Raw genomic sequence first — 20257 nt, 5'->3', positions numbered from 1 at the left:
ACCCACACACATCAGTTCCTAGCTGCGATCCAGACACTTAGGTTGCACATCACATTACAGGTAATACTTGGATTACCTGAACACGTTACAATATATATATATTGTTTTGTTGTTGTCGTTTGGTCTGTTTCTGTTTTTTTTAATTTGCAAATAAAAAAAACCAAAATAAATTGTGCGACATATTGTGCACAATAATAATAATATAATAGCAATTCACAAACCAATTGCTGATATCTACACAGGGCAATTGATCCTACCAGTGTGCGTTCGTAAATCCAATCTGATGCTCTACACAGTCTACACTGAAATGAGAGCACTCTGCTCTAGTCTGGATGGTAAAACCTCGCTCCGTGACTTCCGGCTATGGCCGGAACGTAGGAACCAAAGTGCTGTGCTGTACTGTAATATAATGTTATGGATCCGGCAAGTTTCTTCAAGTAGTACTTCTTTGAACACTTCGTTTGGTATGGCCATGCTTCTTATTTTTTCACTAACTCGTAGCGACTGGCGAGGTTAGGCTGCCTACTGCTGCATTTCTATGGGGGAACGAAAACACTGCGGACCAGAACACAGGACCGGAACACGGGGCGGGACATCCTGCCTGTAGTAATCCGAGCCTGGAGACGCTATGGGTGACGCTCGGACTCGGACTGGCTTCTCCTCGGGAAGAACCTGGTGACGCGAGGTTACAGTGGCCAGAGCTGTGTAGATAGAAGAGTTCCGACATCTCCATTCACTCCATCCAATGGACCAGTTTTTTTCCAGGAAGTAGAAAGTGGAACTCTTGAGTAAAAAAAGCAGCACTGTCGAGTTGCAGCAAAATAGACAGTTTGTGTTGTACTCTGAAAGGGTTTTTCATCCCTTGAATCAAATTGTACATTATCAGCTTTATTTTAGCATGCAAAAGTAGCGCGAGACCAATTCCTGGCTGTTCATTGGCTAATGAGTCTCGCATTTTGGTCCTCCGCTGACGCCACTCTCTTACTAGAGGACACCAGAGGAGGAGTGGCTATTTGCATGGGGTCCCGCCCACTCAAGGCTGACTGCGGTTGGAAGACGGTCAGGTCTGTCAAATTTCAACTTCCGGGTGCTGAAGCGTTGCAAAACATCAGCAGGCAGGCAGCTGTCTCTACTCTGCTCTGCTCCCATTCACCCCAGTGGCAGAGGAGGACGCCCCCGTCAGCTACTGAGAAAACACTGGAAAACACCGCTTTACAGAGAGTGAGTGACTTTATACTCACAGCTGAGTCCACTCAGTCATTTTGCATGTGAAACGATGGAGGCATGTTGGTTGTAGGCCCCTCTTGAGTGTTTGCTAGCCTCTGTCCTACGTTAGCTTCTGGTGTCACAACATGATCAAGACTTGACTAACGCTAGCTAGTAGCCTAGGTCCAGGAGTTAGCTAGCGTTAAGTAGCAAATTAACTTATAAATCTAAGTAAATATATAGCTATAGCGTTAGGTCGTTGTTAGTCGACATGGGCACAACTGTCAGGGTGAAACATGGGGCCAATCAATCAATGGGCCAATCACATCCAAGGTGAAACCACATAGCAAGGTAACAGTATTGTGAAGAAACGATTTGGCTGTCAAAACAGTATTTAGATTTATTTAGAATAATCTTACATGTATCTTGCAAACATTTAATGTTACATGTTCATTTGATGAGTGTGTTGGGTGTGTCTGTTACATTGTAATGCAAACTTGTGAAATTTGGCTTTGAATGTGTCTGTTGTCTCTGCCATATAACACCAATTATCTCCTGTTGTCTCTGCCTGTGTAAAGTGATGCTGTCGGAGGTCCTGCAGGTGCTGCGCGGGGCAGCTAAGGTGGGGTCGGCCATGGTCACCACGCAGGGGGAGCAGCTCCAACTTAGGGCCTGCAACTCCTCCCTCGGGGCCGGGGTCAAAGCTGCTCAGGATGTGGTGGAAGGACTGGTGGGCACCGTCATGGGAGGCAGCCGTGCGGTGAGGATTAACACATTTGAAGTTGGATGGAGGTAGAATAATGTCAATTTGCAGTTGAGTGAGTGCTGATGTCCATGCAGTAGAATGGACAAAGGCTTAGAGCAGATGGACAAAAAGAATCACCTACGTCCTGAGGGCAGATTTTCTTAGTTTGGCTCTGTGAAACCTGTCAAACCTCTTAAGGAGTTTGTGCATTGTCATGCTAATTTGGTCACCAGTCCATCTTCTTTATGTAACAGGTTTTTCTGGTTCGCTTAGGGATTTAACCAAAACACCACAATTTCTTTGTTTTGTGTGTGAATTTGTTACTCGAGTGCTCTGTTGTTGCGTGGTGTAGGGTTGCCAAGTCATTGAATTGGAAATAAGGGACGGTGGTGGTCCGGGGGGGGGGGGGGTATATCCTTCACAAGTAGAACAGGTCTTACACCTGCTCAGTAGTGGACTTAAAGATATAACAACCACATAACTGCAACGGCTTCAGCTTCAACCATTTTCCCCATTATTATTATTAACACAAGCAAGCTCACAATCCTTTGGTCAGTTTTTGAATATTTGTGCAATAGGAATAATAAGCATGTAACACATCAAGAATTTTATTTTGGCATTACAAAACAAAGTTTCTCATTCTTTAGAATAAAACAGTGGTATGTTAAGAAAAAACAAACAGTAGTGCAAATGGCAAGCCAGGGTTATAGTAAATACATTTGGTTAAGTTATGCAAGTAAAACAACTTGGTTCAGGTTAGGAAAGTAAAAACATCCTGTTTAAGGTTAGGCAAATAAAACAACTTGGTAAAGGTTAGGCAAGTAACTCAATGTGCAAAACGGAACACACTCATTGGCTGAGTCACGACGTGATGTCGTCAGTCTATTTGATCTATAGCAACGCTGACAGCGCTTCTCATTGGTCGTGACTCACAAGAATGAGAAGTAGTTGAACGTAACATGACACCACAGCACAGACAGACAGGCCGAGCTGAGGGAGTCGTCTCGCTCACAAATAGCGTTTCACTCTTTTCACTGCAATGTTTCTCCAATACGGGACAAAGCGCGTCCCGTATCAGTTCAATACGGAACACGTCTTTTTGTTTAGAAATACGGGACGATTCCGTATTTTAAGGGACGGTTGGCAACCCTAGTGTGGTGTGAACGCACCCACGCTGGTGACGTCGCTTTGTGCACATGCGCGCAGCTCCGGAAACACAGTCAAATGGGAAATCGGAAATGGCAACGAGACGAGCTGCGTCGGTGATATCTCCGCCCGGAAACGCTTATTATTATTTATTGCTTTTTGTTTCATTTGTATCACAGTGTATGGAAACAGCGTTTTATTTGTTTTAAAATACAGTAAAGGAGCTTGAGACCCAGTACTGCCTCCTGACTTGTGAATGAACACAACGCAGGGGAAAAACACATGGGTTACACTTGCTTGTAAAATAGCTGGATGCTTTTTGAGATGATTCAGGGTTGATGTCGTGAAGTCAACAACCGTGTCTGTTACATGCAAATATTCACACCTTAGACTTGTTCCTTTTGTATTAAGCACTGCTTGGCAGCTGCACATGTCGGGTAGGGTTTGGGTAGGGACTTCCTTCATTCAGACAATGTGACTTCACTTTCTTTCTGGATGTGTACTAGTGTCTGCCCTTTAAGGAGGTGGAATGAGTATAGGGAGTCCAGTGCATACATACACTGTTCAGTCTACGGACCTCACCATATCATCACATTTCTGTTCAAATGCAAAAATTGTGCACACCCCACTAATATAATTATAATAATATAATAATACAATATAGGTATGTACACACACTACAGTGTAACATTTGCAAAAATTGCTTATCCAACTCTACTCTTTCTGTAGCAAAAGCCGATAAAGGAGGATGTGTTTCCGGATGTGGAGGGCTGGGAGGAGATGGACCCTGAAGAAGCAGCCAAATGGGCCGTAGGGGCTGAGTTCCCCCCCAACGCAGCGTGGCAAGACCAGGCTGGAACTGAGGCCGCAGCAGAGATGCCAACAGGTATTGTCAAGTGGTTTTATTAGCATGTACTGTACAGTAGGTGACACATAAGCCGTTTTCCCACATGCGTACCGGAAAATTACCTGTAAGTCAATATCGGACATTTCCCTTCACACTTCGGCTCGCGCATGTGGGAATCTATCAGCGAATTTGCCAGTATGTTGGGGGGCGGGGGGAGCTTATTTGGGGGGTCGGCAAAACTTGAAATAAGTTCGCTTGTCAGTTGTCACACAATAAATCACACTCGTTTGACTTAAGAGTAGCGTCAAGCCGCCAGCGTAATAAACACAGCCGATTTACCCCCTCCCCTCTCTGCTCGAGAGCAGCAGCCACGGACAGACACAGCGGCAAGCTGCTCAACGCTTGTATGTATGTAGAGAAAGCAAATGCACGAAGCGAAATGTGGAAGTAGTTTGCTTTGATGTGCGCGAATGATTAGATTATGCCCGCTGGAACATTAAGCAACGTGTGTAGGCTACACGTCGCCCATGATTGAAGGACCGCTTTCGCGGAAAATGACTGGACCCGTTTCCACTTGCGTCCCCTTAAGAGCATACCGCTCTTCTGACTGGCTCGAAACTGGTGAAATGTCGGGGACGACGGGGTCGCGCTTATACCGGCACGGCACCTTTCCCACATGCAGGCATTAGACCACGTTCCGGTCATTTTGCGGTACAAAGCGCATGTGGGAAAAGGGCTATAGATGCATTACTGAAGGGACAACAAGTCAAGTGTGTTATAAGAATATCATGATGCCATTGCCCCTCTCTGTAGTCATTGTCAAGGGTATGGCTGCATCCCCCCCCTTGATAAATCAGGTTTATACTTTGTTTTGGTTTTGTAGTTTTTAACTGTCATGTGCAAAACTGCTCATATTTCATTCAAGGTATTTCATTTAAAAGTCTTGGCTGTAACTTGATGAAACTTGCAGGCACCCTGCTTCATGCACTGCAGTGTAGCTTTGGTCATCATGCCTCATCAGTTGAGATTGTTTTTCTGTATTGCTCCGTCTTCTACTAACTATAGATATAGAGACAGTCGGCATGTGTGGGAACGCCCACAAAATGTTATACAGCTGGCGCGCGAGTGGGGTAAAACTGCACCATATATCTCAATGGGCTGACTCACCAAAGGAAGGTGTTGCGGCTCTACACTACAGGTTTGGGGATTCTAGAGCGGAACACAAGACGTCTGTTCAGATGTGCGTATGCTGCGGTGGTCGAATCCCCCATTGTGTCTGCCTGGGCTGGGCTAGCAGCTAAATTCTAACTTTGCTGAATGGATAGAACAGGGATTTACCCCATCCTGACCACGCCCCCCAGCCAGGCTGAGCCAGCTAACCCAGCTGCGATACAGTTATGGCCCAGACGGGACATCACCTCAACCTATAGATGTGACCGCTGCGCTGCATACTTGCACGAAGTCCAATTCCTCGTTTGTAATCTGATTACTTACTGTGGCTATTAAAGTGAATCTTGAATCAAGTTGGAGTCATTTGTTGTTCATTAACGCGAGCTATAATTCACATCCCCTCCTCTCCCTACCACAGAAGTGCCTCCTACCCCCGGGGCGGCTCCAGGAGGGGCAGGCTGGCCGGGGCAGAGTGCCCGGTTCCTCCACACGGGCCCTGGCCTCCAGCGCCACCGCTACCACCAGGCCAGGTTTGTTCACGACACGGTGGTGGCCAGACTCACACCAGAGGACATCCAGAAGGCCAGGGAGGCCAAGCAGGCTCTGGTCAAACCGGTCAGACAGAAGGTGGGTTGGATGGCTGCAGCTACCAGCCGATTCAACAAATTGATTGATACTTTTTTTTGTTTATATTTTTGTCCTCATAAGTATGAGTATTTTAAGCAGGCTACTAAATGGAGGTGTAAGGAGGAGACGGTATTATCATCTAGTCACACTACTCAATGTTTACACGCACGCACATGCACACACACACACACACACACACACACACACACACACACACACACACACACACACACACACACACACACACACACTTATTTTGCATGATGGTCATTTTAGTGACTGTTCCAGATAGAGGAAGGTGCCACTAGAATCAGCGAATCTGTGAATGTTTAGGGTGAAAGCAACATCATTGCATGTAAACATGGAAAACATGAAAATGGAACGATAAGCAGAAGAGTAATTATTCACTACTAGGAGTTACTACTCCTTTTCCACTGTCATACTCCAGATTGGCTGTGTTGAAACATCTCCTCATTCTTTAGGGCGTTGATTGAATCATTCCAGATTAGATCAGTTTATTGAACAAAGAATATGTTTGAAATATTAATGTAATCCAAGTCAGATAACGGGCATCCTTCTCTGTGATTTGTGATGGATGTATTGTATTTTTGTCTCGTCTTTGCACACATTTCACTAGAGATATTTGACTTGTATTCCTCCTGGTGTGCTGGAGATGAACCACTGCCAGGTGCCAAGGACCTTATTTTAAGTAGAATAGTTGTGCGCGTGCTTATGACAGCGATGTGGTCTTTCTTCCCCAGCTGAGTGACCGTGCCAGAGAGAGGAAGGTGCCTGCCACTAGGATCAGCAGGCTGGCTAACTTTGGCGGTAAGAGCAACTCTATTTTAGCTGCATACAAACACATCTTGGCAATATATATTGTTCACGGTGGTCTGAGAGAGAATCCGTGTCTGTCCTCTCCAGGTTACCACATGATTATAAAAGCAGAGAATTGTGACCTTGGACAGTAAAACTGTCTTAGCGTGCCATGCACACCCTTACAGCCTGCATTAAATATAGCCTGAAGCCTCATTATACTTAAGTGTCGCCATAATGTCACATATCATAATATATATGTCTTCTCAGAATGCGTTGCTATGGGATTACATACTGTAAGTCTAGGACAGGGCTGTCAAATTCAAATGTACTGAAGGCCATGCTGAGGGGTGTGAATAATCAGGGCCGGGCATTTATCACAAAGATTATTATATCTTTTTTATTGAAGAGGTACGCACCATAATTAAGTAGGCTAGTAACTATATAAAATAATATTGCATGCATTCAGTTCAAATATTATGGTTTTTCCATGTTTGTGGGTAATTCATACCAGCAAAACTGATTAATAAAGCAAAATAGTATTTCATCAAGTACTGAAGTACCGTAAATTTCGGACTAGAAGCCGCGGCTTTTCCCCCGTTTTTTGGCCCTGCGGCTTATATAACGGTGCGGCTTATCTATGGATTTTTTCGGGGAAAAAAAAAATTCTCTCTTTTTTAGCACTCTTTCTAACTATAAATCCACTTCTGTTTTAATTTCCTCTCTTGCCCTCTTTTCACCACACCGCGGACACTGTGTGCACTGTAAAAAAAAACACAGGTGGTGTTGTGTTATGTTGTTTTGTTGGAATGTTAATAAATGGGAGCTTCCTCAAACAGCCATCTCTTTCCCGACAATCCCCTCTGTGCATGAACCCTTACATATGGTAATTAAACATTAAAACACAATTAAAAAAAAAACATTAAAACACCTGCGGCTTATAGTCCGGTGCGGCTTATATATGTAACAAACAGGCAATTTTGCTGCTGCGGCTTATACTCCGGTGCGGCTTATAGTGCAGAAATTACGGTACTGTTTTCGTAACTGATAACTGTGCGTCATAGTCGACTAATCATGACGCTATTTCACATACCCTAAGAAAGTCATTAAGAACAATTTTTTTATATTTATTTATTTATTTTTCATTGCTAAGCTGCACTCAATTTACTCTGTTAAAATGTTAAACGTCTCAATATTATCTGAAGGTATTTGGGGGAAGTTGGATGGGGTAGTGAATGAATCACCCTCTGCTCTCCCTTGACAACTGCTATCCTTGTTTACAATGGAAAGGGCATGCGTTTCCATGTTCCCAGCAGCACTGAGAATTTAACACGTTTTCAGTTCTCAAGTGCCAGAGGTTAAAAAAAAACCTTCAACTTTTAGCAAAAGGGGGCTAGAAATTTAAATGTGATCTCATTATTCTCCAAGCAGCAAGAGTCAAAGCAACATTTCCCACAAGCGTCTGCTGAGTGCTTCGAGCTAAGAGTCCCCAAACTAAACTCAGTCAGGACTTGTGTCTCTGTCTCTTCGCTGCAGGTCTGGCAGTAGGCCTGGGGCTCGGTGCCATTGCAGAGGTGGCAAAACAGTCGCTGGGAGGGAAACGACCAGGAGGTAATGATGTTCTCTCCTCTCCTGACGCCTCCTCTACAGCTCTCTCCTCTCCTGACGCCTCCTCTACAGCTCTCTCCTCTCCTGACGCCTCCTCTAGAGTTCTCTCCTCCCGTTCATATAGTCTCTTTTGATCCAGTGCGGACTTGGCAAATCCAGCAGACAGATGGTCAGCCGGTCGGCCCTGGAGACTGCCAGGCAGTGGACTGGCATTGAATCAAACCTGTTAACAAGCCTGTTGACAAAAGTTTTAACAAAGGTTTTACTCTGTGTTAAATCATCAGTGTTTGTTTATTGATGATGGATGTACCACTGCCCCGGTGGTTCATTCAAGTACTTCATTCAATTACTTTTGTTTTTGGTCTACTTCATTCAATGTGAATTTGAACGTCTTGGTGGCATCTCGGTACTGCTGCGGTAGTAGTGGGCCAATCACACGTTGACTCACCAACACATGAAATATCTTAAAAATAAATACCCAGACCTAGCTGTATGGGGCTTCTCTTCCTGACCCTCAAGTATAATTGATGACGACATTATAATTCCAATATTACGTATTCCAATAGTTTGCATTTGTCTCATAATCTGTGTGTGTGTGTGTGTGTGTGTGTGTGTGTGTGTGTGTGTGTGTGTGTGTGTGTGTGTGTGTGTGTGTCATAGAGGCGGGTGCCCTTCTAGACTCTCCCCTCCTGTCAGAAGCAAACGCTGAGAGAATCGTCAACACGCTGTGTAAGGTCCGCGGGGCTGCACTCAAGATAGGACAGATGCTCAGCATACAAGGTAAGGTATGCAATGCAGCATTAGGAGCACTGCACAATGCTCTTTGATGCTGACGTTCAGAATACCCTCACAGAGATTTCTTTGGCCAGTGAAAAGGTTTATCTGGTGGCTTCCTGAATGTCTCTCCTCCTTCCAGACAACTCCTTCATCAACCCCCAACTCCAGAAGATCTTTGAGAGGGTCCGACAAAGCGCAGACTTCATGCCCACCTGGCAGATGAATGTAAGTGGGTATAGTTGCTGGGAACAGCAGCTTCTCTGGCAAACACCCACTCGGGACTACATCTCAACAAGTCACGTGACTTCATCCCATGGCAAACACACACTAGGGACTACATCTCAACAAGTCATGTGACTTCATCCCATGTGCTTGTCAGGTGACTTTTATTTATTTGTCAGAGTTAGTTCCTGTTGCACTCATTACCACTGATGACGGTGTTTGGATGAACACCGAAACATCTCGTTTGTACTTTCTTTAGTCCATTGTTTTTACAAATCAATCATTGTTAAACTTTCTATCACCTGGATGTTTTGAAAGTGAACCTACACAGATGTAAGGGTATAGTTACATTACCTTACATTACCTTGTGTGTATTGTATGTATGTTACGGTCAATGTAGAAGGAAAATGTATATATGGGACATCTGTACATTTCCCAGCAGACCGGGGAATGTGGATGAATAAGGAAGCCCCGCACAGTGGCATGAGTGGGTTGCGGCGAGTCGAGTGCCGAGCTGCCGTGGGCCCGAGCAGGTCCCAGCTCGCGAGCCACAGGTCCCAGCTTGCGGGCCACAGGTCCCAGCTTGCGGGCCACAGGTCCCAGCTCGTGGGCCACAGGTCCCAGCTTGCGGGCCACAGGTCCCAGCTTGCGGGCCACAGGTCCCAGCTCGCGGGCCACAGGTCCCAGCTTGCGGGCCACAGGTGCCAGCTCGCGGGCCACAGGTCCCAGCTTGCGGGCCACAGGTCCCAGCTCGCGGGCCACAGGTGCCAGCTCGCGGGCCACAGGTGCCAGCTCGCGGGCCACAGGTCCCAGCTTGCGGGCCACAGGTCCCAGCTCGCGGGCCACAGGTGCCAGCTCGCGGGCCACAGGTGCCAGCTCGCGGGCCACAGGTGCCAGCTCGCGGGCCACAGGTGCCAGCTCGCGGGCCACAGGTGCCAGCTCGCGGGCCACAGGTCCCAGCTCGCGGGCCAAAGGTCCCAGCTCGCGGGCCACAGGTGCCAGCTCGCGGGCCAGAGGTCCCGCTCGGGCGTGACGTGACACAGGAGTCAAAGGCAACATATACATATATATACAAATGGGCTGTGCAGCTGACACTTTGATCCACCAGCCTGCACCTCACCAACATTGGTGTGCGACGTTCCACTCTGTCCAAGATATTGTGGCTTTGAGTAAGACCTTTGTTTGTCATTAAATATACCAGAAAAATATACCAGTGTGTGTGCGTGTGTGTCTAGAAAGTTCTAGAGGAGGAGCTGGGGCCGGGCTGGAGAGAGAAGCTGTCATCCTATGAAGACAAACCGTTTGCTGCAGCTTCCATCGGCCAGGTGCATCACGGGGTCTTACACGATGGTAGAGAAGTCGCCATGAAGATCCAGGTAGGAGGGGCTTCACAACTTCACACACTATTTGAGGCAGGCAGCCTCAAACACAAGGTTCATTGACAGCTCTATAATTCGCACAATAGCAGCGGATGGAAACGCGAATTATTTCACGTTTTTCTTTTGCAGACTTTCTGAAAATTTGATTAAGATTTGTGATCCCTTTGGATGGAAACCCAGCTATTCACTCACTTTGCATTCGTATTCTTTGTTTCACTGTCTGTTTTTTTCCTGATGTTTCTGTCCATCTCAGTACCCGGGAGTAGCAGAGAGCATCCGCAGTGACATCAACAACCTGATGTCATTACTAAAGATGAGCGTGGTCCTGCCAGAAGGTAAAAGATCAATCCATTTTCTATTTCAATGTTTGTTCATCCATTCAAGACCAAAACCTTGGTTCAGGGGAAAACTGTTAACATACCCGTAAGTGAGTGCTTTTAAAGTCAGAGGCATAAATCCACATTATGGCAGGCCTTAGCAGCAGTTGCCATATCCTTGTGTCATATCCAGAAATATTTTCCATTACATTCATCCATTATTTCATGCACAAATTAGCTCTAATCATCTGTGTCCAAACTTCAAACTCATCTACACAATTGGCTCGGAAAAGCCAAACCATTAGTAGCTCTATCGTACGTGATTTTCCTCTTAAAGTCTTCTCAATTTCCGTTTAGAATATTATCTACTAATATAAGCACATTTAAAGAGCTACAGGGATGGGAAGCAGTGTGATGCAGTGGTAGATCACATAAGTCAGGTTTCCATCCAAATGTATCGCATAATCGGCATAAGAAAATGCGAAATTATGCGCATTTCCATCCACTACTATTATGCGAATATTCCGATTTGATATGTGCCTAATTTTGTCCGGCCGCGGCTGTGCCGTTTTACGTGCGATCGGGCTGACACTTTCAGGGAGTGTAAAGAGCATCCCGTGCGGATGACCTGACGGAGCCAGATTTTTGTAATTCGGTGATTGCCCTAATTACCTATTGATGTGATGTCATCAGTGATGATGTCATCCTTCCTGGCTGAGCAGACTGGGTGGGTCTGTGATGTCATCCTTCCTGGCTGAGCAGACTGGGTGGGTCTAACTCCCGGGTGGGGGGGCAACTCCCATGGGTCCACTAGTAATAAAAATTGGCTGTGGGAAGCCCCAACATTGAGACTGACGCATCATGTCCAACCTGTGCTACAGTCTGTAGTACAGAGAGCCTGGATGAAATGGCTGCGTGTTTTAATCGATCGTGTGCGAGACGTCAAGTTCACCGCCCGGCTCAAACTACAAGTTGGCATGATCATTCTCCACAAGGACACATGTATCAGTTTGGCATTTGTGGATTTGATATTCAGCCCGAATGTCCTGCCTGAACTACCGCAGCCTCCATTTCAGTCATGAAGGGGAGAGACAGGTTGACGAGTAGGGGTGGGAATCACCAGATGCCCACGATACGATACTAAAACGATACTTGAGTCACGATACGATAGTATTGCGATATTGCGATATCGCCGATATTGCGATATATTGAATATTGCGATATATTGCATATTGCGATATTTCGATATATTGCGATTTCTTACTTCTTCAACTGCAAATGATGTCCCCAAAGGAAAACTTTGTCAAGATCTGGTTTATATAAGAACAATTTTTCAGTCTGTACATCTGACTTCAACCATTTTATTGCAGCAACATTGTCAAGTAGACAGACCAACAACTTTCATAAAGTCATGTCATAGTTGCATGCACCTGACAAACTGAACTGTTTGTTACGGTCTACTTACAGTCCACCTTAACTGGATGTGTGTGTGGACTACTGTACTTAGGTAGTTTTTGAACAATGCAACTTCACTTCACTTACACAAAACATCTTGTGCAGCCCATTCAGTAACTGGGGAATTTGTAAATTACTGTTATGACAAAACTGTTACTCTTAAAACAAAATGAAAATATGCTACAGTTTGTTTACTGCTGGCCTTGGAACTAAAGTTTATAGTAGCCCAGTGGCCTGGTATGGCCTGCAATTTTTTTTTTTTTTTTTGCAATATCGATACAATATCGTCCGTCAGGCAAAATATCGCGATACTATGGTGTATCGATTTTTTCCCCCCACCCCTATTGACGAGTGGAGGCAAAAGACACGTGGTTTGTGCAAATGGCCATCCAACTCAGTACTGTATTCAGGAAAGTGGTCGTACTACTTTGTACAGTGTATTATTGTATGCCATGACCTTGTCATATATACCTTAGGTTTTGTACAGTGTAGTATTGTATGCCATGACCTTGTCACACCTTAGGTTTTGTTGAAATGATGCCGGTTTTTAATCCATTTCTAGGGAGGCACAATGATATCTGCACATCATAAAGGCTTTAAAATGAACATATGCTGCTGTTGTGACAGGCCGATGAAATGACAATTTAATTATGCCCAAATGCTCGATGCTTGACTTAACTAAGTTGAAGTAGTTTTCTTATTTTGCCCTGTGAATGTGCACATTTTGAAAAGCATTGCATTTATAACAGTGGGCCCGTCACAATAACAGTAGCTCTAATAACGTGTTAATTCCACTACAGGAGCGACTTGATTTGATCTTAAATTAAGTGGAGAAAAATGCACACATATATCTGTATCGGCAATCGGCCAAAAGAGTTGGAAAATATGGGCATATCCGATATCGGCAAAAAGTCCTACTGTATATTGTCAATCCCTGTTTCATTCCCATCCGTACAGATTTGTTTTGTGTGGCATTAATTTGCAGCAGCCAGGCTGTTGTGAGTGAAGATGACAGAGAGCGAGTGTGTTTCCTTCAGCTCCCCCCTTTTGAGTGTTGTACTGTTTGTCTTTCTGCAGGTCTGTTTGAGTGTTGTACTGTTTGTCTTTCTGCAGGTCTGTTTGAGTGTTGTACTGTTTGTCTTTCTGCAGGTCTGTTTGAGTGTTGTACTGTTTGTCTTTCTGCAGGTCTGTTTGAGTGTTGTACTGTTTGTCTTTCTGCAGGTCTGTTTGAGTGTTGTACTGTTTGTCTTTCTGCAGGTCTGTTTGAGTGTTGTACTGTTTGTCTTTCTGCAGGTCTGTTTGAGTGTTGTACTGTTTGTCTTTCTGCAGGTCTGTTTGAGTGTTGTACTGTTTGTCTTTCTGCAGGTCTGTTTGAGTGTTGTACTGTTTGTCTTTCTGCAGGTCTGTTTGAGTGTTGTACTGTTTGTCTTTCTGCAGGTCTGTTTGAGTGTTGTACTGTTTGTCTTTCTGCAGGTCGGTTTGAGTGTTGTACTGTTTGTCTTTCTGCAGGTCGGTTTGAGTGTTGTACTGTTTGTCTTTCTGCAGGTCTGTTTGAGTGTTGTACTGTTTGTCTTTCTGCAGGTCTGTTTGAGTGTTGTACTGTTTGTCTTTCTGCAGGTCTGTTTGAGTGTTGTACTGTTTGTCTTTCTGCAGGTCTGTTTGAGTGTTGTACTGTTTGTCTTTCTGCAGGTCTGTTTGCAGACTCGTGAGTGTTGTACTGTTTGTCTTTCTGCAGGTCTGTTTGCAGACTCGTGAGTGTTGTACTGTTTGTCTTTCTGCAGGTCTGTTTGCAGACTCTTGAGTGTTGTACTGTTTGTCTTTCTGCAGCTCTGTTTGCAGACTCTTGAGTGTTGTACTGTTTGTCTTTCTGCAGGTCTGTTTGCAGACTCGTGAGTGTTGTACTGTTTGTCTTTCTGCAGGTCTGTTTCCAGACAGCAGCCTAGACGTGATGCAGAGAGAGCTGGCATGGGAGTGCGACTACAAGAGGGAAGCAGAGTGTGCCAAGAAGTTCAGGTGCCTTTCTGTGGAGCGTCGCAACATAAAACCCTCTGCACACAAGTCAACCTGGCTGACTGTTACACGCTTGAAGCCAAACAACGTTAATATTAATATTATTATTAATATTAATCATCATAATAGATTGCTTTTCTAAGTACTCAAAGTGCTTCACATATGGTCGGGACTCAGCCAAGTTTCAGGATGCTTACTCTATTTGGAAGAGATTTCATTGAGTAATGGAGTACTGTAGGGATGACGTATTTTTGTAGGCTTTATCCAGAAATCGCCGCCATTTGGTTCTTCAGTGGAAAAGTCTATGGGGTTTTAGAATGGGGAGTTCACATAAATGCATAAAATAAGGTCTGTGGTAACGCGAGTTTGGGTTCAGCATGATACTCTTCACAAACGTGAATAACTTTTATGCCTTTTGAAGCGTTTTCTAAAAATCGCGTTAAAAAAACGCATTTACGTTCCAAAAGTCATAAAAGTTCTTCAGGTTTGTGAAGATTATCATGCTGAACCCAAATTCACGTTTCCATAAACTTTTGTTAACCACAGACCTTATTTTATGCATTTAAGCGAAACCCCCATGTTAAATCCCATAGACTTTTCCTCTCAAGAACCCGGAAGTATACATGCGGACTCATTCCTGCGGCTCCCTATAATTATAATATAATATAATATAATATAATATAATATTTGTCGTCTTCTCAGGTGATGTCAGGCCTTCTTCTTTTAAACAGTGTTGTGTTGTGGCCGGCCCTCAGGTCCCTGCTGGACGGAGACAAGTTCTTCCAAGTCCCCGAGGTGATTGAGGAGCTGTCGGGCCGCAAGGTGCTGGCCATGGACCTGGTGCAGGGAGTCCCACTGGACCGCTGTGTGGACCTGGACCAAGAGACCAGGAACCAGGTAGGGCCTCACTCACCAGCCACAGGCCTCCCGCTCCACACTGGCTGTGGAATTTCTGGAATATTACGGCAGGTTTCAGGTAGGGGGAACATCAGGGAGTTCTATCAAATTCTCTGGGGAAGTTTGGGAATAGCAGCAGATTTTACAAATGGGTCACTTTGCATTAGGTGGTGATTTTCAGCCGGTTTTATCGAGCTGAGTCACATCAACAAGTCAGGAAGGAATCATATTTTTAAGACATACATTTGCTCCAATCTAGTTATTGAACCGGTCATGCAACCTTACACCAGGGACACGATGGAAACCATTGATTTGAACTTTAACATTCCATGGTGTTTCATGTATTTCATGGCTCCTGTCGCTATTGATGAATGAAAATATATGGAAGCTCCACTCTCTCTTTGGTGATGACAACCAGAATCACAATCACTTTTATTTGTGATTTGTGACACATTTGTGACGCAGTAATGTGACGAGTGTTGGAATTTGTCTTTGAATCATTGAGGAGACCGAGACAGAAGCACCTCGTACAATAACAGCAGGTCACACACAGGGTAAAAGATTCCATGGAAAATATACTGTACTCGAAATGCCCGCTGCGTGGCTTTGCCTGCCCTGCAGCTCGCCCGCTATGCAGGCTCGCATTCGCAGCTCAGCCGCTATGTGGCCTCGCCTGCAGCTCGACTGCTGCGTGGCCTCGCCTACCCTATTGGCATGTACAACGCACAATTGCTCAACTTCGCATTACTGATTACATCACTCACTGATGACATCACAATTGCTCGAGTGACCATCACTCAGCGCACAGTTGCTCAACTTCGCATCACTGATGACGTCAGTGAGTGATCAGTAGTGAGAGAAAAGTACAGTCCACACATTAACTGAACTCTCCTCCCAAAAACTTCACATTCACATTTCTCTCCTCTCTCCTCTAGATCTGTTTCAACATCCTACAGTTGTGTCTCAGAGAAGTGTTTGAGTTCAGGTTCATGCAGACGGATCCCAACTGGGCCAACTTCTTCTACAACGCAGACACCAACAAGGTGAGAGAGGAGTAGACACACACACACACACACACACACACAGCGCACCCACAGACACAGCAGGGATCTCAATTCGCGTTGGTTTTCTTGGGAATATTTGAGAAAAAGGAACCATTAAAAGGTCCTTAAATGCAGTTGCAATGAAGTATCTCATTAATAATTAAACATAGTAGTTTCAATTTTGCACTTTGAATTTTGAAAACATGCCAGCTTGACCAGTCCAGACACAAACTCAAGAGTTTAGCCAAACGTTAGCAACAAGAATGATTCATCACCTTATGATTTTGTGTCCGCAGCAGCGACATCATACTCTCTCTGTTGGGTGTGACTCGACCATGCACTGCTTTTTACCCACGTATTCTATCTTGTCTCTAGGTTATTCTATTGGACTTTGGAGCCTGCAGAGGCTACCCAGAATCCTTCACAGATGACTACGTACAGGTACGATGAGTCACAGATGAGAACACACTCATCAGGGTGGCCACACATCATTTATACAACACTTGTTTTTGATATAATTCAGCACCTGCAGAGCCGGCAGGAAAGACACATAGCTGGGTGGGCCTTCAATGTGAGCATACTGCGCAACCCCCCCCCCACCTTTGGCCATATTTTCCAGCAGCTTTGGGAGAATTATAATGCATTTACACACACACACACACACACACACACACACATGCGCACACAGACACAGAGAAACGTGCACACACACACACACACACACAGAAACACTCGCCCAATTGGAGCCACTTCAATTATGTCGATGCCTTAATGGGAAGCCGTTTAAATAAACATCAGTCCTCTCTCTCATGCTGGATTCATTGTGTGTGTGTGTGTGTGTGTGTGTGTGTGTGTGTGTGTGTGTGTGTGTGTGTGTGTGTGTGTGTGTGTGTGTGTGTGTGTGTGTGTGTGTGTGTGTGTGTGTGTGTGTGTGTGTGTGTGTGCGTGCGTGCGTGCGTGTCCGTCTGTGTGTGTGTGTGTTCAGGTGGTGCATGCAGCCTCTGTGGGCGATCGAGCCACTGTTCTCTCCAAATCGAAGGACCTGAAGTTCCTGACGGGCTTCGAGGCCAAGGTAGGGTATTTGAGTCCCTGCTCACCCTGCTGTGCTCATTCATTTTTCATAAGGTTTATCCTCTGCTGCCTCCTCTCCCTTTTTCTGTCTCCTCCTGCCTCAGCCTCGCCCCGTGCGCTCGCTCACTTTCCCCTTCAGCCAGAGTGCATATTCGCCTACTCGTTCTCTCCCCATTCTCCCCATCTCCGCATTTATTTTGACCTCCACCGAGGAGCTTGTTCACAGCCCTGTTAGTCTGTCTCTTTGTCAGCACTCAGCAGGATATCTCAAACGCGTATGAACGGGTTTCCATGAAATGTGGCGAATAGATAAGTGTTACACCAAGAAACATTGTTTTGATTTTGGTGGTGAAGTGATCCAGCTCTGGGACTATTAACTATGAAACTAATGGATATAGAGACTTGATTCCATTTCTTAAGGGTATATTTGCAGTATGAAGAAATCGATTGTAACTTGTAATTTCACTGATAGGAATCATGTCTCTGGTGCGACAGCAAGATTGAGAATTGATCTCTGGAGTGCCGTATAGTTCTGTCTCTTGTTTGGCTTTGCTTTTCTTTCTCACAGTATATGATCATTAAAATGAACGGTGTGGAGAAGAGCAACGAGTTTCCTACGAGGCAAATATTCACAGAATAATGAGAGGGGATGCACTTCCAATTCATAAAAGAGCACAAATTATTCAAGATAACGTTGGAAAAAATGGAAATGGGGACACTGTTCCTCAGGCTGCCTCAGAGTGTATCCACTCAAAACACATTGCCTAAAGTGTATGTATTGCGTAGCCATATTTACTATTCCACTGCTTATGTCTGCATTTTCATCTTCACAAGTGTTGGCTTGAATATTGAACTTTTTGCATTAGAAGTGATTCCCCTCTTATTCTCATGATGACATGCTGCTGATGATACACCTCTATGCCCTTCCCTTTTGAGTTTTTTGAGCTTGCACATCTGATTGTTTTCAAACACACCTGTATTTGCAATAATGGATTCATTAATACACGCACGCACGCACACACACACACACACAGAGGAAGACGCGCTATACATACAAGCAGCCATCCTAACCTAACAGCTCTCTCTCTCCCTCCTCTCCCAGACTTTCCAAGATGCCCACGTGGAGGCGGTGATGATCCTGGGCGAGGCCTTTGCCTCAGCAGAGCCGTTTGACTTCGGCACCCAGAGCACCACCCAGCGCATCCAGAGACTGGTCCCCGTCATGCTGCGTCACCGCCTCACCCCCCCGCCCGAGGAGATCTACTCCCTCCACCGCAAGATGGCCGGCTCCTTCCTCATCTGCTCCAAACTGAAGGCGCGCATCTCCTGCCGGGACATGTTCCTGGACATCTACAACAACTACAACCAGCGGAGGCAGGCCGGGGAGGCGGCACAGGCCCGCGCTTAGGGGCGCAGGGGAGCACACCTGCATCCCCCCACAGGAGAAGAACCCCAGACTGGTTCAGAGGGGGACTTCTGGTCCAAGTGACGGGGATCGCCAGATGCTAGGCGTTGGATCAAGGTGTGTCTAATGTAAGACTGTGCAGCATGTAAAGAGATACCCGACTATGCCCTGTGTGCACTGCTGTGGACTATGGGTATACTTGATTTGCTCTGCCTGCTGTCTCCCTTCAGTGCTATGGTCCACTGGCATGAGACACTAAAGAGCTGAGGTATCCCACCCAAACCTCTCACTCAGTGGCTCAATTCCTCTGATTCTCTGAAATGCTCTTCACTTTGGGCTGCATTAGGCCCCAACAGCTATTAGACAAATATTGAAGAGTAATGGTAATGGATGAATTGAATCCCTATAAGATTGATATGATGGTGATAATCTTATCAAGAGCAATACGGGTCCAAATAGCTGTTGTTACTGTTATGTTACTGGATGGATCTGTCAGTTAAGGGGAAGAAGATCATATAATGTGTTTTGAGTGTTGGTTTGTGTGTTTTGATGACATTGGCCAATAGTTTTGCATCTCACTGTCACAGCAAATGCACAACTCAAGCCTGCCGTACAGTGAATGTTTGCCGACGTTTATGTCACTACATGTGTGCATTCAAATGATGAGATGTATGATAGTTCCTGTTATTGCTTGAAGGGCTGTAAAAAGGATGGCTCAATTTCATTTAAACTGGCTACTGCTCCATTTTAAAACCAGGTTCACCATATTTCCAGAAGTGCGGGTATCTTCTGTCTCAAGGACACGCAGGTAATGAGCCTGCGTTGTGTCGTCGATGCTGCCAAATGTCCTGCTGTGTTGACGGGACTTTGTGTGATGTCTTTTCAGAGGAGAAATAAAGCTTTCGTTTCAATGTGATGGAATGGCAGAAGTGCAGATGATCATAGGAATCACTCAAGTCAGTCTGATGGAACCCCATTAAGTAATGACCTTGAATAATATATTTGATATCAAACTCCAGAATGTAAGATACTGCTGCCGGGTCTCATTGCAACTGAGATTTTCATATTTGTCATAAAATTTCTAACGGCCTATATGCTGTAAATGTACAATGTCATATTGATATAAAACTCCAGAATGTAAGATACTGCCGCCAGGTCTCATTGCAACTGAGATTTTCATATTTGTCTGTCATAATATTTCCATATGATATACAGTGTTGGGGGTAACTTGTTACAAAACATATTATTTGTAATATATTACTTTTAGCAGTAACTCAGTAACTTATTACTAGTAGGATTTCAGTAATATTATACCAGTTACTTTGTCAAGTGACACAAATTACAAATTGGGTTACATTTGTTTTATCAAAGCACATTTAAATAAGGATACAATCATTTCCTAATCAAATTGTGTTTTTATGCAAATAACCACTATAGATGACAATAACAAAGGAAAAGGATAACATTAAGAATTTTGGACGGTTTACACTGACATCACGACGGTGTTTAGTTTTTA

The 20257-nt window shown here is 45.0% G+C and overlaps 1 protein-coding gene across 1 annotated transcript; it reads left to right on the top strand.

Moving 5' to 3' along the window:
• Positions 1–1089: 1089 nt before the first annotated feature.
• Positions 1090–19867, top strand: coq8b (coenzyme Q8B). Its single transcript, XM_083637944.1, has 16 exons — positions 1090–1221; positions 1785–1966; positions 3827–3983; positions 5533–5741; positions 6503–6569; positions 8094–8168; positions 8826–8945; positions 9082–9167; positions 10400–10540; positions 10797–10878; positions 14235–14328; positions 15081–15222; positions 16158–16265; positions 16641–16706; positions 17251–17337; positions 18439–19867. Coding segments are annotated over exons 1-16 (1923 nt in total). The 5' UTR covers positions 1090–1220; the 3' UTR covers positions 18745–19867.
• The last annotated feature ends 390 nt before the right edge of the window (positions 19868–20257 follow it).

Source organism: Poromitra crassiceps (assembly GCF_964638095.1).
Source record: "Poromitra crassiceps genome assembly, chromosome: 5".
NCBI classification, from domain to species: domain Eukaryota; kingdom Metazoa; phylum Chordata; class Actinopteri; order Beryciformes; family Melamphaidae; genus Poromitra; species Poromitra crassiceps.
This window is presented reverse-complemented; position numbering and strand designations above follow the sequence as displayed.

What these genes read in the sequence shown, in the direction of transcription:
- coq8b (XM_083637944.1), top strand. An exon ending in GGGAGGGAAACGACCAGGAG is followed by an intron (nt 8,169 to 8,825) that starts GTAATGATGTTC and finishes TGTGTGTCATAG; the next exon opens with AGGCGGGTGCCCTTCTAGAC. An exon ending in ACAACGCAGACACCAACAAG is followed by an intron (nt 16,266 to 16,640) that starts GTGAGAGAGGAG and finishes TCTTGTCTCTAG; the next exon opens with GTTATTCTATTGGACTTTGG.